Raw genomic sequence first — 17633 nt, forward strand, 5'->3', positions numbered from 1 at the left:
TATTGATTTTTTTTTTTTGGCTAAATGGCTTTCTCATAGTTTTAATCGGAAGATTTTGAGAAAAAAGGAGAGAGGGAGGAAGCTAAGTTCCCCTCCAATTTTTTGATTACTTAAAAAGGCAACTAGAAGTTTTAATTTTCTTACAAACATTTTCATTAGTAAAAAAATTTACGCAATTTACGAATCAACTTACGTAACGAACTTCTATGTTCGTATGTTTTTATTGCGTACTAGCTGTTGGGGTGGCTCTTCGCGCCACCCCAACACCTAGTTGGTGGGGGCGCTTCGCCCCCCCCCCCCAACCCCTCCCCCCCGCGCTTAAGTCGTTACGCGCCATTGTAGTTGTGTCCCTGTGTCCCTATATATATATATATATATATATATATATATATATATATATATGTTTTTAACTACGTAAAACTTGCGAATATACAACATTCTTCGATGTCCCATTGTCTGTGCATATAAATAGATTGTCAGGTTTACCGACTCTTGAACATGCAACATAAAATTGTCCATGGGAAAAACAATCCGTATTCAGATCTATACCTGATTATTCTAATGATTGCCCTTGAGCTTTGTTGATGGTGATTGCTAATCGAACATTCCCTGTGTCCCCGTCGTCATTTATTTATCCCCCCGTGCCCCTGGCATCCCCCTTGTAGTTGTGTCCCTGTGTCCCGGTCGTCATTTATATTCCCAGTATCCCGGTCGTCATTTGTGTCCCAGTGTCCCAGTCTGTAATTTCTCTTTGAGCGTCCCAGTCGTCATTTATATTCCCTGTGTCCCGGTGTCCCGGTCGTCATTTGTGTCCCGGTCTGTAATTTATCTTTGAGTCTCCCGGTCGTCATTTATATCTCCCGGTCGTTATTTGTGTCCCAGTGTCCCAGTCTGTAATTTCTCTTTGAGTGTCCCGGTCGTCATTTATATTCCCTGTGTCTCGGTTTTTAGTTTTCTTTTTCTCCTTTATTTTTCAGTTTTTTTCCTTTTTTAATTTTTTTTCGTTTTCAGTTTTTATTTTTTTTCGTTTTTTTTAATAGTTTGGTCTTTTTTCTTTTTTCTTTTTTTTGTAGTTTTTACCTTTTTTTTTAGTTTTTTTTAGTTTTTTACCTTTTTTTAGTTTTTTTTTAGTTTTTTAGCTTTTTTAGTTTTTCTAGTATTTTCGTTTTAGTTTTTTTTTGTAGTTTTTACCTTTTTTATTTTTTTCTTCTTTTTTATTAATGCTAAAGCCAAGGTTCGAACCTGGAACCTCTCGGACCTGGAACCTGGAACATAACGCTTTACCAACTCAGCTACTTCGGCACGCTTTCTTTTCTTACTTTCTCTATCAGCCGCAAGTTTTTTGGCATAGACTCTTTGAGCAGCTTCCTCGGCTGTTACCATTCTTCAGTCATTTTACAATTAAACATTTTTCCATCCACGATCTTCTTACAATTAAAAATTTGTCTTTGAACGATTTTCTTAAATACCTTTAATGACGTCATCGTCATAACAAACATGACGACAACTAACTTCATGACGACATGACGACATAATGACATGACGTCACTCGACCGACATAACCCACAGACAACTTATTTGTATATATATAGATATGAGGGAGTGCATAGGTGCAAATATTTTTTTAATTTTGTAATGATTTTTGGGATATACGGAAGATAGACAATATTTGAGGGCTTATCAGTAGCCTCACATTGTGAAATATCTTCTTCGATTTTACATGAATGTCTTTTTATTCTACGGTTAATTATTTTATTGACATAAGGAATGGGGTATCCATTACCAAAAAGAATATCTCTGATAAGATTTATTTCAGTATTTATATACGAATCGGAGCAAATATTCAGGGCAAGATCAATGAAGGAAGTTACAACTGCTCTTTTAACTTGTGGGGGGTGATTTGAATTAAAGTGAGGATATCTATTGTTTTGTGTTGGCTTTCGATAGATAGTAAAATCCAGTCTATCAGCATTACGAATAATTAACACATCTAAAAACGGTAGTTTATTTTCAATTTCGACTTCTAGGGTGAACTGCAAATTTCGGTCATAAGTGTTAAGATGATCTAAGAAGCCCCGAAGTTCAGCTTCCCTATAATTCCAAAGGGAAATTACGTCCTCCATATAACGACCCCAATAGACGTGTTTAAAAAAATTAGAATTTAATGCCCAATTTTCAAGGTTCTCGACATAAATACTTGCCAGTAGCCCGGATAAAGGTGACCCTATGGGTAACCCATTTTTTTGCTGATAAAAAGAATCACGAAATTGAAAATATATAGAAAACTTCACAATCAATTCCCGTCGCTGAAGCTTCGATTAAGTGGTAATTTTCTTCTATTTTGTTTTTTAATAATTCCTCAGAAATAGTCACATCTATATTTGTATACGTGGAAACAATGTCAAAACTACTAACTATTGTGTTTTCTGAAATACTTGTGTTGCTAAGTTTTTCAACCAAATCTGCCGAATTATGAATATAGGAATTTTGAGAATACAGTAAAGGTTTGAAAGCTGTGCAAAGCCATTTCCCAATATTGGCAGCGGGGGCTTTAGTACACGCTACGATAGGTCTTAAAGAAATACCCTGTTTATATATTTTGGTAAACCGTAGAGTTTAGGACAGAAACTACCACGGGGAAAAAAATTATTGTATAATTGTGGGGTTATTTTACCATTTTGTTTTAGCTGCTTTAATTCATTTATAATATTATTAGCAAACTGATCAGTAGGATCATGAGTTATTGTTTTATATGTAATTGTGTCATTTAAATGCGAAAGAATTCTAAAATTTTTGATTCCAAAAATTTTTGCTGATTGATAATATTAGCATGTTTTTTACCTAGACTAATAAAATAAAAGGAAATCAGTGGAAATCAGTTCTGTGAATATTTCTAGAATCTAGAAAAACGGTTACAACAGCATAAAAAAGACATAGACAAGGCATTAATTTCAAATAGTTCCAACAACTCCTTTGATTCTGCTTTAGGTTTGTATATATTTAATAATCCATTCCACACGATACTTTTTGAAAAATCTTCACTCGTCAGTAATGATTTGGGGATAAAACAGGTGGTTCGAGAATCAATCGAAATTAATCTCAAAATAAATAATAATATTTCTTTGAACAGGGACTTAGGGGAATACTCACTAAATTCTATATGCTCAAATTTAATTAAAAATTATCTAACAAAATATTTTACTAAACGGATTTATAATAGTATTGAACCAGCTAGGAAAAGGCCTTTGAGTCAGGCTGCTAAAAAAGCAAAGGCTGCAAAAAAGCTCTAAAAAATTGCATTTAATCACTTTTTTTATTTTCTCTCTTGTTCTCGTATTGTGCTGAAGACGGCCCTTGGACACAGGGCCGAAATATTCACAGAACTGATTTCCACTGTCTTGAAAAAAAATTCCCTATTGTTTCTACTTTGTATTTGTTTGTTACAGTTAAACTGTTAAGAGGTGGCAAGGGGAGGCCGTCCGGTGTAATTACGTGGCAGAAACCAGCTCCAAAAGTGACTTGGCTAACTTTCAAAACGGAATAGTGGTTACAACTACTAGTCGTGGTTACACCAAATGCCTATAATATCCCTCTGGTGCATTGAAATAAAGTCGGTATTAAAATTCTCGAGAAAGAAAATCCAAGTTAATAGTGAGCAAAATACAAATTCATTTATACTTTTTCTTAGAATAATACAATAGATAAAAAAAAAAACACCGGTGGATCCAGGGTTTTAGGAAGGAGGACAGTTGTTTTCCTAGAATTCAACCTTTACTGCTTGGAGATTCGTTGGCTGAAAGTATTTTCTTTTAATTTTTACTCCATTCTTGGTAGGCTAAGATTTCAATGAACTTTGAAACCCCGGAGGGGGGTGACCCCACAATAGTTGGTTAAATACAGCTGGTTGTATGATCATTTAGTTGGTTAAGGAACAAGTTTAAAACTAGTTTTTACTAGTTTAAACTAGTTTAAACCGTTTTGATGCTCGTACAAAACTGACTTTTAATTTGTTCAAATCTGAAATAATAAGGTGGTTCCCTGATTAAATTGAATGCCAATCTGACGGACTTCATTCAATTTTCTTGTCAGTACAATCATGCATAATTGCATATTCGCTTATTAGGAGTAGGTAGTTAAATGCTAATTTACTAGTTTAGATAACACACCTTAATAATATTAACTAAAGGATTGTTGAATGAACATCAAGAGACAGCGATAGTACTCAGTGATCAGATTGCTAAATATTTCTTTTGATTAGCTGTACATGAGACGTCAAGGGCGCGAACAGATTATGAAAAATAACGTTCTACATCTTCAAAAAAAAACATAAAAACTTTTACCCTTCATTTTTGGGTATTGGCCTCTCTGTGAGACATGTATGTTTAGGCATCCATTTGGGCTTTTTCAATGGAGAGGGGAAAACTTTCTGGGTTGCATAACCTCCAGAAAAGAAATGCAAAACGGTAAATTTTTGCGAAAAATAAATGATACTGTAATTAGTCTTGAGAGATATAGAAGTTGCGGGCTAACCCCCCCCCCCTCCTCTCTTGTCCAGGAATATTTAGACATGCAATTGTCTAATAATATTTTTACAGTCTGGATCAAGCAACTGCTTACACATAATAAAATAGCCAAATTTTAGCATATCCATCTATTTTGTTGCTAGAAGGACATTTTTATTTAACTTCACAAAAAATAGCCCATCTGCAGTATAAAAATAAAATTAAAAAACCACATAACAGACTTAGTTCCTCTGAGTGGTTGTATCTTCTAACCGCCTTTTAACATAAAATTAACAACAAAAACAAAAAACAAATTTACGATTCTTTCGAAAAAAAGAAAAAGAAAAAGGCAATTGCAAAGGTAAAAAAGGTAAGTAATAAAATAAATAGGAAACAAAAATAGATAAAAAAAATAAGAATATTAAAGCATTTGTTTGTCCAAGCAATAGGTCCCTCACATTTTGCATGCGCAATTGAACTACTCCTAAAGCATAGCCAAAGCGAGGGGTTTGCAAGGTTTTTGATTATGCACACTTCCCTAATTATATAATTGCTAAAAATGACTTCTTGTTCAGTATTTTTCCTTCTTTGATATAGTTTGAATCTCATCCTTAGAAAAACATCTGGTCACGCTTTGACTCGTTCCATAGTTGAATTAAATAAAAAAAACACGTTTTTTTTAACTGAAAGTAAGGAGCAACATTAAAACTTAAAATGAGCAGAAATTACCCAGGATATGAAAAGAGCTGTTCCCTCCTCAACGCCCCGCTTTTTACGCTAAAGTTTGACTCTTTCTCTCAACTCTACCTTTTAAAACAGTAAAAACTTTAGCGTAAAGAGCAGGGCGTTGAAGAGGGAACAGCCCCTTTCATACAAGGGGTAATTTCTGCTCATTTTAAGTTTTAATGTCGCCCCTTACTTTCAGTTAAGAAAAACTTGTTTTTTATTTAATTTCTGAACGTTTTTAGTTAATCCATGTTTTGATTTCGGCTCTCCACAGATGAATAATTAAAGTGAAATTTGCATATTTATTTATTTGGCTAAATGGCTTTCCTATAGTTTTGAACGAATGATTTTGAGAAAAAAAAAGACGGGGGAGGAGGCCCAGTTGCCCTCCAATTTTTTGGGTACTTAAAAAGGCAACGAGAACTTTTAATTTCTTACGAACGTTTTCATTATTAAAAGATATACGTAACTTACGAATTAGCTTACGTAACAAACTTCTATATTCGTATGTTTTTATTACGTATATGAGAGGGTTCGCCCACTCGTCAATACCTCGCTCTTTACACTAAAGCATACATTTTTTCCCCTGAATCACAAAGGCCGTAGAATAAATAATTGAAATTACTAAAAATACTTTAGCGTAAAGAGTGAGGTATTAGGAGGAAGTGAACCTCTTATATGCTTAATATTTTCTGTCGTTTTAAGTTTTAATGCTACTCCTTACTTTCAGTTGAAAAAACTTTTTCATATTTCTTTTTTCATTGTTTTTTTTTAATAATGCTAGAAAATGCTGCGCCCCCTTCATGGAAATCTTCTTCCCCCATGACAAATTCCTTCATGGAAAATTTCCCCCACATAACCCCCTCTTCCCAACCCCTCCTCCCAACCAAAAAATCACCCTGAAAACGTCTGTACACTTCCCAATAACCACTACTATATGCAAACACTGGTCGAAGTTTGTAACTTGCAGCCTCTCCCACGGGGACTGTGGGGAAGTAAGTCGTCTCAAAGACATAGTAATAAGGTTTTTCAACTATGCTGAATAAAATGGCTATCTCGGAATTTTGATCCGACGACTTTGGGGAAAAATGAGCATGGGAGGGGGCTTAGGTGCCCTCCAATTTTTTTGGTCACTTAAAAAGGGCACTAGAACTTTTGATTTTCGTTAGAATGAGCCTTCTCGCAATATTCTAGGACCACTTGGTCGATACGGTCACTCCTGGGAAGAAGAAGAAAAAAAATAAAATAAACACACATCCGTGATTTGTCTTCTGGCAAAAAATAAAAAATTCCACATTTTTGTAAATAGGAGCTTGGAACTTGTACAGTACAGTTCTCTGATACGCTGAATCTGATGGTGTGATTTTCGTTAAGATTCTATGAATTTTAGGGGGTGTTTCCCCCTATTTTCTAAAATAGGGCAAATTTTCTCAGGCTCGTAACTTTTGATGGGTAGGACTACACTATATGAAAGTTATATATTTAAAATCAGCATTAAAATGCAATTCTTTTGATTTAACTATTGGTATGAAAATTCCGTTTTTTAGAGTTTTGGTTACTATTGAGCCGGGTCGCTCCTTACTCGTTACCACGTTACTTACTTCGTTCCTTATTCGTTACCACGAACTGTTTGATTAAGCAAATAAACTTGAAGACAATTGACTCCGCCACTAATTAACTGCACTAGATCGTAGCTGCGTTTCGTCAGTCCATTAAGGACTTTGCTAAAAGAAAGGACTGACAAAATAGCATATCCCGAGACGATAGCATTTAAAAGATTGTGACTAAATTAGTGGATGATAATTAGTGGAACAGAGAAAGTACAAAATAGGTATCTCAAAATGTCGATCAGATGTCCTAAGGGGTAACAGATGGACCAGATGTAAAAAACAGTTGGCTGGTTGGTCTCTAATCACTTTTGGCTTTTACAAATAGGACTAGAAATCTCAATATCTGATCGATTGAGCATCATCCAAAGTTTCTACAATCCTGAGGCAGAAATGAGGGTGGGGAAGGGGCAACCCCCCTCCTATACAGAATAAATTCTGCTCGTTTTGTAGTTTTAGGTTAGTCTTTATTTTCACAATAACAGTTTAGACCAGAAATACTCCCAGAAATCAAGAAGGATTAAATATCACTTTCTATATCTCTCTCCCTACCGTTCCTTAGAACTAATTCTGTATTTACCTGAAGGCTTCAAGGCAGTTAGGATCTTTTGGCATTAAAATGATTCCTTTGATGCATCTATGCCTCAAAGGAATCATGCCTCACTCCATAACAATATGCCCCACTCCATAACAATAGAACAATCAGAGAACCCTACTGTAGAGATTTTTAGCTCTTACCTTCGAATGTTTGGAATTGTGTATTTTTGCCAAAGAGTGATCATGGATAGAAACAACAGCAAGTATAACAACAGGGAATTTACCTAAGACAGTGAAACTTGTTCTGAAAAAAAATATTTCGGCTCTATGTCCAACAGCCACCCACAGCAAACTACGCGTATAAATTTGATAAAACTTAATTATATATATTGTTAGCAATATTGAAAAAAATATTTGTAGTGTTTAACATGAATTAAACAATAAAATGAGTTCTTTAACACTGAAGTTGAAAAATCAAAACAGCTTCCATTTTGTTATTTTTATGATGGAGAGGCAGTTTGGGTTTCGTCGTTATTTAATGATCATGGATATGTGTTGTTTGTTTGTTTATTTTTTTTGTTGCCCCAAGGGATGATCCTATCAAACCAAGGGTAAAAATTAACATTATGTTCTCTTCTAAGTGACCAAACAGCATGGAGGGCAACTAGTCTTCTTCCCTTGCCCCTTTACCCCCAAAGACATCTGAATTAAACTCTGGAATAGCGATTTGGGTCATCATAATTGAAGGGTTCAATAAATATGCCTTGGGGATGACAAGACCCCCACAGCCCTTAGGAAAATTTTCCGGGAAGAATTTTCTGAATATATCTACAGCATTCTTTTTTCTCTCTCTCTTTGGAAGTGCAATTTTACACAAGAAGATAATGTTATGATGGAATTGCCCGGGGAAAAATGTTCAGCAGGGATCAAATTGTCCGGCAAGATTTTTCAGTGGAAAATTGTGGGTAATGCCTCATTGAGCCCTCAGACGAAAATTAAAAGATTTTTTGGGCTTGTTGTCCAATCCTTCTTGGTTCCCATGTTTAATTTTGGTCTAACCCTTTATTATTGGTGCTGAGACGGGGGGGGGGGGGGGTAGTAGTGTAATAGTCTCCTAGTAATTAGGTTATGTGTGATGAAATTGTTTACAGTGAGGTATAATGTCGCATCAGCTATTCTGAAGGAGTGTCGATAATATTTCGTTGCAGGGTGGGAAGAGGGATGGGTGCCTGAAACCACCTTGGGGAGAGGTTATATTTATTTTAAAGCTTCATTCAACTAAAATGATTTGCCTCATGTTGTCTTAAAAATTATATGAAGTGATGTGTATGTGCACATGAACTATAAGATGGAGTGACGAGAGGCAGGTGCCTCGAAGAGTGCATTTTAATGCACAAATGCTCTAACTCACAATATTTTTCTTATTTATTTTTTTAGACCAGTTTACTTCATATAGAAGTTGTTGTAGAAACTTTGAAAAGGGCTCATTCGATTTTAAATTGAAAAGGCTAGTACCCTTTTCAACAGTCGAAAGTTATTGGAGGGCAGCCTGCCCCCCTCCCACGCCCATGATTTCCCCAAACAAATCCAATCAAAGTTTTGAGATATCCATTTTGTTCAACATAGTTGAAAAGTCTGGAAATTATGTCTTTGAGGATTACAGCCCCCCAAAGCTCTCAGGACAAGGGTTGTAAGTTATACCCGGGGGCATATAAGGTTTTTATAGAAAAGGTGGTCGTGTAAACTTTGGAGGGGGCTCATTGGACTGGTAATCAGTAGTTCTAGTTCCATTTTTAAGACTCAAAGGGATCGGTAGGTAGGTAGGTATGCGTTTATTTCATCAAATAAAAATTACTAAAATTGCACTTACAATCAATAATATACTGCTCAATTTAAGGACCTAAAATGTCCCTGTTCAGCAGCAAAACTACAACAAATAAATGATAACTATTCATTCAAAATCAAAGAAATACGAAAAAAAAAAAAAAAAAAAAAAGACGAAACACTATACAATCTCTAAACAGCCATCTCTCATCATAAAAAAAGAAAAAAAAGGGATAAAAATTTAAACAATATAATTTATAATTTATTCAAAAAATAATTTTTTATTCTTACTTTAAATAACCTAAGATTTTCAGAACACCTAACACTCTCTGGAATTGAGTTCCAAATAACAACACCTACATGTTTAATCATAAACCCAGATCGCGTTGTATGCCTGATTTCACTAGTCAGCTGATCAGAGCTCCTAGTAGAATAATCGTGGTAATTTGAATTATATCGATAAAAACTTCTAAAATATTGAGGAGACAATCCATTTAAAACCTGGTATACAAAAATTAAAATCTGTTGAGATTTAATAAAATCAATATTCAAAATATCTAAATCTCTAAAACTATCTCTAGTACTACCACACGCAAGATACTCACCCAAACTTCTAATTGCCTTATTCTGCATAATCTGGAACCTTTTTACATGACTAGAAAAATTGCTTGCATACAATGAACAACCATACACTAAATAAGGATGGACAATGGAATAATAAATTGCTTTCAGGACATGTAGAGGAAAAAAATTATGAAATCTTCTTAAAATACCGACTCCGCGAGCCAATTTTGAAGATAAAACTTTGCAATGATGAATCCAACTAAAATTTACATCAAAATAAAATCCTAGATATCTACATTGAAAAACCTGACTAATGGAAACACTTTGTAAAAGAATACTATGACAGTTATTTACAACTTTACCAATACGACTAAATATCATATAATTAGTCTTCTCAGTATTCATTGCAAGAAAACTATGCTTTGTGAACTGAGATAAATTCTCCAAAGCTACATTAGTTATCTCTATAAGATCTTCGACAGATTCCCCAATCACTGTAAGCGCTGTGTCATCTGCGAATGATGTAACTACGGCACCAGGAATGTAAAAACGCATTGTATCCACGTATATAAGAAACAGTAAAGGTCCTAATACCGAACCTTGGGGCACTCCACAATTCACATTGAAGGGTTTCCCTACCACATCATCTATCATAACTTTGATGGACCTACCATGCAAGTAAGACCTAAACCAATCCAAACACTTCTCACGGACTCCCAAAAAAGCTAGCCTACTTAATAAAAGATTAAAATCAACGGTATCAAATGCTTTTTTAAAATCTATGAACACAGTAAGAGGGATAAGATTCCTTTCTAGGGCACTATTAACGCACTCCATTAGATGGTATGCCGCATGAACAGTTGAATGTTTAGTTCTGAAACCGAACTGTGACTCACTTAATATTCCGAGCTTGTCTAAATATTCATACAGCTGTCGATGTACTATTTTCTCGTATATCTTTGAGAATAGTGGTAACAAGCTTATAGGTCGATAGTTCGTCATATCTTGCTTATTGCCTGATTTGAACAGTGGTAGGACCTTTGCTTGCTTAAGCGCTTCAGGGAATTGGCCGACTTCAAGTGACAGGTTAACGAGGTAGAGAAGACATGGTAGTAGATACACTGAAACTACTTTGAATGCTTTCAGATTCAAACCGTCAATACCAGCAGCATTTGACTTTAAATTCTTCACAATTTTTGTTAATTCTTCAATTGACGCTTTTTCAAATTGAAATTTATGATGCTCACCTCGATTATCTTCAAAGAGCGTGTCACTTTTCGCTGGGTCTCCGTGAGAAGTGTCTTCCCTGATTCTCCTGATTCCGAATCCCCTGATTCGGAGGGCAGATACTCCTCCCCCATCGTATTTTTCAGAAATCCATCTGATATAAATTTTGAGATGTCCATTTGTTGTCGTAAAAACTTCGAAAAGGGTTCATTCGATCGAAAAACTCTAAAACTCTAAAAATGGATTTGATATGTTTATACCAATTGATATATGAAAAGAATCGGCTTATTTTGCTGATTCCAAATACATAAGATTCATTAAACTTTGTGTTACCCATAAAAGGCTATGAACCTAAGAAAAGCTGCCTAATTCTCAAAAGGGGGGAAGGGGACACCCCAAAAAGTCAAAGAGTCTTCATGAAAACCACATCGTCAGATCCAGCGCATAGGAGAACCCTACTGTAGAGGTTTCAAGCTCCTATCCGCAAAAATGTGAAAGTTTGTATCTTTTGCCGGAAGAAAGATCACGGGTGCGTGTTTATTTATTTATTTTTGTTTGTTTGTTTTTTCCAGGGGTGATCGTTTTGACCCAAAGGTCCTAGAATATTGGGAGAGGGCTCATTCGAAAGGAAATTAGAAGTTTTATTGTCTTTTTTTCAGTGACCAAAATGATTGGACGGCAACTATACCACCTCCGCACACACCTTTATTTCTCAAAATCATCCGATCAAAATGTTGAGATAGCCATTATGTTTAGCATAGTTGAAAAGCCAAATATCTATGCCTTGGAGATAACTTGACATCCCCCCGCCCCCACAACCTCTGGGGAAAGTTCTTTTAGCTTAAAATTTGCCCATTGTTTACGTATTGTATTTGTTATTGGGAAGTATGCACATATTTTTTGGTGGTGTTTGGGGGACGAATTTTCTGATGGGGGGATTTTCCACGGAGAGAATTTTCCATGGGAAGGTAAGTTTTCAGAGGGGAAATTTTTCATGTGAATTATTACACTGGGGGAATTTACCACATTTCCTTTGCGAAATTCTTCTTATGTCTTGTTTTCTCTTTGTCGACTCAAGTTTACGCATGGAGGTGTTAAGGGTAAATGTACGGGGTAAATTTTTCACCAGATTGAATTGTTTAGAGGATATAATTGTAGGGAGGAGGGATTTATCTGAGGAGGTGGAGCCAGATTTCCTGGCATTACTTAAAAAAGATCAAAAATTAAATAAAAACAAGTTTTTTAAACTGAAACATAAGAAGCAACTAAAACTTAAAGCGAACAGAAATTATCACGTATATGAGGGGGTTGCCCCCTCCTCAGCACCTTGCTGTTTACACTGAACTTTGAATTTGTCCCAATTTTTTAAGAAAGACTCCTAAAATGCAAGGTTCGTTTAATTAGAAGAATAAGAAGATTTTTTTTTTAAGTACTAAGAAACTTTTGTGTGAAGCGTGATTTGTTGAGGAGGGGACAGCCCTCTTCATATATGTAATACTTTCTGTTCGTTTTCAGTTTTAATGTTGCTTCTTACTTCAGTAGAAAAAAAAACAACTTTTTTTTCATTTAATCTTGGTTAAGCCAGGGGATGATTTGAACGGTAATTAGAAATTAAATTAAAAAACAAAAATTTTCCAACTGAAGTAAGGAATAACATTAAAAATTCAAACAAATAAAAATGATTTTCAACATAAGGGGAGCTGCCCGCTCCTCAAGTCATCACTCTTTATGCTAAAGATGGACTTTTTGTCACAAATGTTTAAAAAAAATCTCAAATTCTGATCAAATGCGTTTTGAGAAAAAAGTGGGCACTACAAGAGGGCACTAAAAGTTTTAATTTTTCAATCAAATGAACACCATCCGAAGTTTATATAACCACCTAACCACACCATCCACGTGGAATGCCTTTGGGGGAAAATAAATAAATTATTATTAATATATTGAACCCTTATTGCTTTTTTATGGCTATAGTATTGACCCATAGGGTAAAAAAACAGTATCCAATTGAGCAAAATTATGCAAAACAAAAACCGTCACATCTTGTTGCCAAATAGGGATTGAGAAGAATTGTATATATCAATGAAAAGTCTAAAAACATAAGTTATGCATCAATATGGTTATTATTAAAATTATTTAAGATCAAACAGTTGAAATAATTAATTTATTGGCATACCCTGAAGGACCTCTTCTTGAAAATATCAATTACCCTGTTTCGATGTATATACCTTTTCAGTTTTATTCAAATATAAACAGAAAGCCGATTTTCTTCTGATCCTAAAAATGTAACTTTTGTGGCTTGATATTTATTCCATAAATCATAAATATTAAATATAATTTTTCTTTTCAATGGCTTGTCAAAAGAGAGATAATATTTTTAATTTATGCTGACAAATTATTGGTGAAAATTCCACAAAGAAGGCGGGGCTCTTGTTACTACCCTCACATTCATCATGCTGTAGTATAAAAGGGGTGGTCCAGAAACCCAGCTCTATTGTTCCGAAATGCCAAAGAACAGTGGCCTTTCCCAAAAAGAGGTCTTTTACCCTATATTCCATGATTAGTTTAAAGGGTCCCCTGCACTTAGAAAAGGTCATTCTGTGATTGACAAGCTAACATTAATAATCACTATATTCATTACTATTGTTCTAGGTCTTTTGTCGATGCTAGAGAGCATAAGGCATCGATAGCAAAATCTAAAGACCCTGAGCAAATGTGGAGAGCATTGATGAATTTGCATAATAACGAAGCTGGAAGAAAAGTAAGTAAATCTTTAACTGCAATATCGAATATCGATAACTTTATCGAGATAATTATATCTACAATATCGTTAGGTTTTGAAACATCAAGAACCTTGCTACCTAGAATGAGTCCAGTTCCTGGATTTGGAGCCTTTACCCTCTCCTGTAATCTCCTAATTTTCATTATTACCCCCCCCCCATTTTATATGTTTTCATGCTAATTAGTGGATTTCTACTCTTTTTAAATGTTTGCTCTTGCCCCCTAAAGCCTCAGACCATTTTCAAGAATAAAAAAAACCATCTGTATGAGCTGGCCTATGTTGCCATAGCAAACGTTTGATGTAAGAAATATGGTATCGTCTTGCAAAATTATGAAATGTAATGGATCGACACGTATTTGAATCGCTATGCTCCTTCTGATCCCCTCGAAAGAGCCAATGCGTTGACAAATATCAGCATGGCCTTGTTCCGTATGGTCTTAAATTTAACCCATGTGTTGATGATGATTAAAGAGGTTTTCAACTGTAAAGCTGCGACTAGTAAAAAATTTCTATTTATATTTCAAACACCTTGAATTTGTATATTAAGATTCAAGATTTCTTGCAATGAAAAAGTATTTTGAACCTTTAGTGCAAAGGCAAATACAACGATATGAAGGATTAAAGTTATCGAGATTTCGCTACATTTGAAATAATTTTAGCACACTATTATTTAAAGTTAACGGCTTTGCTTGAATTAAAATAGTCATATAGAAATATAATCAACGTCAATAATTCGAAAGACTGACGGAATCTCAGAAAACCATATAAAGCGCATTACGATAAACTTATTAAACACAAATCACTTTTTAATTTCTTGAGATTTCTCGATAAGTCAGAAACACTAAGCCTAATTGGATAAAATAAATAGCCTTCAAACCCCTCCCCAAAAAGATTCAAAAACTTTACGATTTTATCTGTTTATTTTCTATATTATTTTCTATTTTTTGCATTTGTGATGCCCACCTAAATATCACCTTTATGACACCAGGGTTCTATGTAAGTTTCAGTGCTGGATTTGATATACAACTAGTCACCGTATCAAGAGTTGGAGGGAAGGTGCTATACCTACAGATTATATCAGGTTTTGTGTGTACACCAACTTTTAACCGATAAATAACTTTTACTAGCAAGTAATTAAGTATTTCTGAGTCATAAATTTTCTTTGAAATTCTTCAGACCTAGCCTTTAGCTTGCTATAAATCTCAGAAAAAGGCTCGACCTATAGCTCCCTTGGCAGATACCTGAAGAGCTATTAGGGAATAATCAAAAATTAGTGCCACACCGATGAACAAGTCTAATAGTTGCATGATTATAGGCTCATTAGTTATTAACTATAATAAAAATCATAAAAATGTGTATTTTAACAAGCCTTTGTCTATCATCTGTGTATTCAACTGTCAGAAGAATCTGGATGAAGGTTTGAAGACTACAAAAGAGTATTCATAAAAGCAATTGATAATTTCAAGCCAATTAAAAAGCTTTCATTTATTCTTTATTAAAACTATTAAGGGATGTGAACTTTAAGCGTAACCATTACATGGAAATTAATAAACGTCATGTAGGAGAGAAAGAAGCCACGCATAGAATTGCATGGCATCTTTTGACTGTCTTCTGATATGCTTAAAAAAATTGTTTGGTAAGTTCTCTGTCGAAGCCATATCCCATGAATTTCTCCATTTTTTTTTATATTTTAGCATTCCTTTACATTTACACTATTTTGCGCTTTTTTTCTTTTGCTATAGGCCAAGGCCGCCTTGAGTTGCATAGTTTTTACGGTATATTTTCATTTTCTCTACGAATCATACATCTTTTTGATGGTTATACACATTTACAACCTCCCCTCTCAAAACCCTATGGCACTTATCTTTACTGCTAACCCAAGTCTTTACTACTCTAGAAACCAAAAAAGTTTCCTCCAGGTGGACTGAAGTTACTTGGTGTGAATAATGGAGTAAGATAAATCATTAATTGCATAACACGTAGCACTAAGAACTTGACCATTTTTAGTCATAGAAGTCTTGACCTTCTCCTCCTTCTCATCTTGTGTATGTGCCATTGATAAAAATCTTTTAAGAAAACGCTAAGTGTTAAACTCTATTTGTTTTGAAATCAATTTGCAAAGAAAAAGTTTTTGTTTTCCCTGGAAACACAAAAATGAGCTAAAAAGAAGTAACATGTTCTTTGTGGATCCGAAAAATTCCGTGGGTGGCCAGCAGAAAATAGAAGATCAATTAATTAGTCTCTGAATAGTCCCTCACTGACCATGACGGTAGTAGTAGGTGTAGCAAGAGTAGTTGTAGCCGTATTAGTGGTCGTAGCAGCAGAAGTCAGATTCATAGTCGTAGTAGTTGCATGCACATAATGTCTTTTGGTTAGTTCAACACTTCCTGACATTTCTAACTTAATACCCTTGGTCCTTTCTGATATATTGCTGGTACACCCTTTTAACAACTGGCATGTACATAGTGTGTTTTGATTTGATACAACATCTCCTGAGCATTCCCTGAAAATTTCACCTTATATCCTCAGCTTTTCCTGGAGACCCAGGATCAAACATGCCCTACTTTCCTAATAAAAAATCACACATTTCAACAATGGGCAACTTGCATAACTTACAGACCTTTCCCCAATTGCCTTGGGGGATTTTTGCCCTCCCCAGAGGCACATTTATTGGACCTTTCAACAATGTTCAACAAAATAGCCACCATAAAATTTTCATTGGATGTCCTTAGGGGGAAGACAGCAAAATGGGACATGGGAGGGGGCTGGCTGCGCCCTAATCGCTTTTGACTTTTAAAAGGGACACTTCAACTTTCAATTTACAACCAAATGGGCCTCCTCCAAAGTTTTTACGACTGTTTCTTCTAAACAAAGTGGACTAAAGGGAAAAGCAAATATTAAATTAGAAATACATTACAGCCTCATCGCTCTTCACTTAGGTAGCATTATTGCGATGCCTATGATACGACACTAAATAAAGTTTTAATTCACACATTCCTTAAAAATTTCCACAAGATACGAATATATGGTATTCGTCATTTAACTGAAGAGTACGAGGGGAATTTTGACATCGGCATCTTTCAGAATTTGCATATAAGAAGTTCAATTATTTCTATGAAAAAAAAAAAATACATGACAGTCTTTTCATTGAGCAGGGTCTTTTGATAATGTATTGTTTAATTTTTGCTTACTAAGGGGGCTCTAATGGGAGCCACTTCATGCGGAAGGGGTGTTCGTATAAATTTTGGAAGGGGCTCATTTGATTAGAAACTGAGAGTTCTAGTACCCTTTCCAAGAAAATCAAAAGTAATCAAAAGGTAACTAGCCCCTTGCCCTTCTTTTCTAACCGGCTCTCCTATACCCTCCAAAGACACTTGATCAAAGTTATGAGTTCAATATGCTTGAAAGGCCCAATGCATATGCTTCCAGGAACGGTATTTCCCCCACAGGCCCTAGAGTAAGAATAGTAATAGTAATATAAATAATATGGATTGGTAATTGTTTAAATATAAATTTCAAAATGGAAATGGGGGGCTTGTGCACTACCTAATGAACGCCTAAGGCATAGGTAGAAGCATTCAAAGGAAGTTGAGGGGGATGTTGAACTAACTCAAAAGACACTATGTATAATATCTTTGTATGAAAGGGATGGTCTTGGAACTTATGAATGGGACTCCCATGATTGGAGATTAAGCTTCTAGTAACCTTTTCAAAATCGGACCACCAACCCCTTCCCTCGCCCTTCTATTCTAACCTGCATCCCCATTCCCTCCAAGTAAATTTGATCAAAATTTTGCAATAGCCATTTTGTTCAAAATAGTCAATAAGTCCAATAAATATGCCTCTTGGGATGACATTACCCCAACA

The 17633-nt window shown here is 35.1% G+C and overlaps 1 protein-coding gene across 3 annotated transcripts in view; it reads left to right on the forward strand.

The window, feature by feature from the left end:
- The window catches only part of LOC136030788 (protein Wnt-4-like), a 176188-nt gene that overhangs the window by 86262 nt on the left and 72293 nt on the right, over window positions 1-17633 (forward strand). For all 3 annotated transcript variants that reach the window (XM_065709837.1, XM_065709841.1, XM_065709847.1), the window contains one exon: window positions 13637-13745. In XM_065709837.1, coding sequence (XP_065565909.1) covers window positions 13637-13745 — 109 coding nt within the window. The remainder of the gene's footprint in view (window positions 1-13636; window positions 13746-17633) is intronic.

The sequence above is a fragment of the Artemia franciscana genome, chromosome 1, assembly GCF_032884065.1.
Source record: "Artemia franciscana chromosome 1, ASM3288406v1, whole genome shotgun sequence".
Classification (NCBI taxonomy): domain Eukaryota; kingdom Metazoa; phylum Arthropoda; class Branchiopoda; order Anostraca; family Artemiidae; genus Artemia; species Artemia franciscana.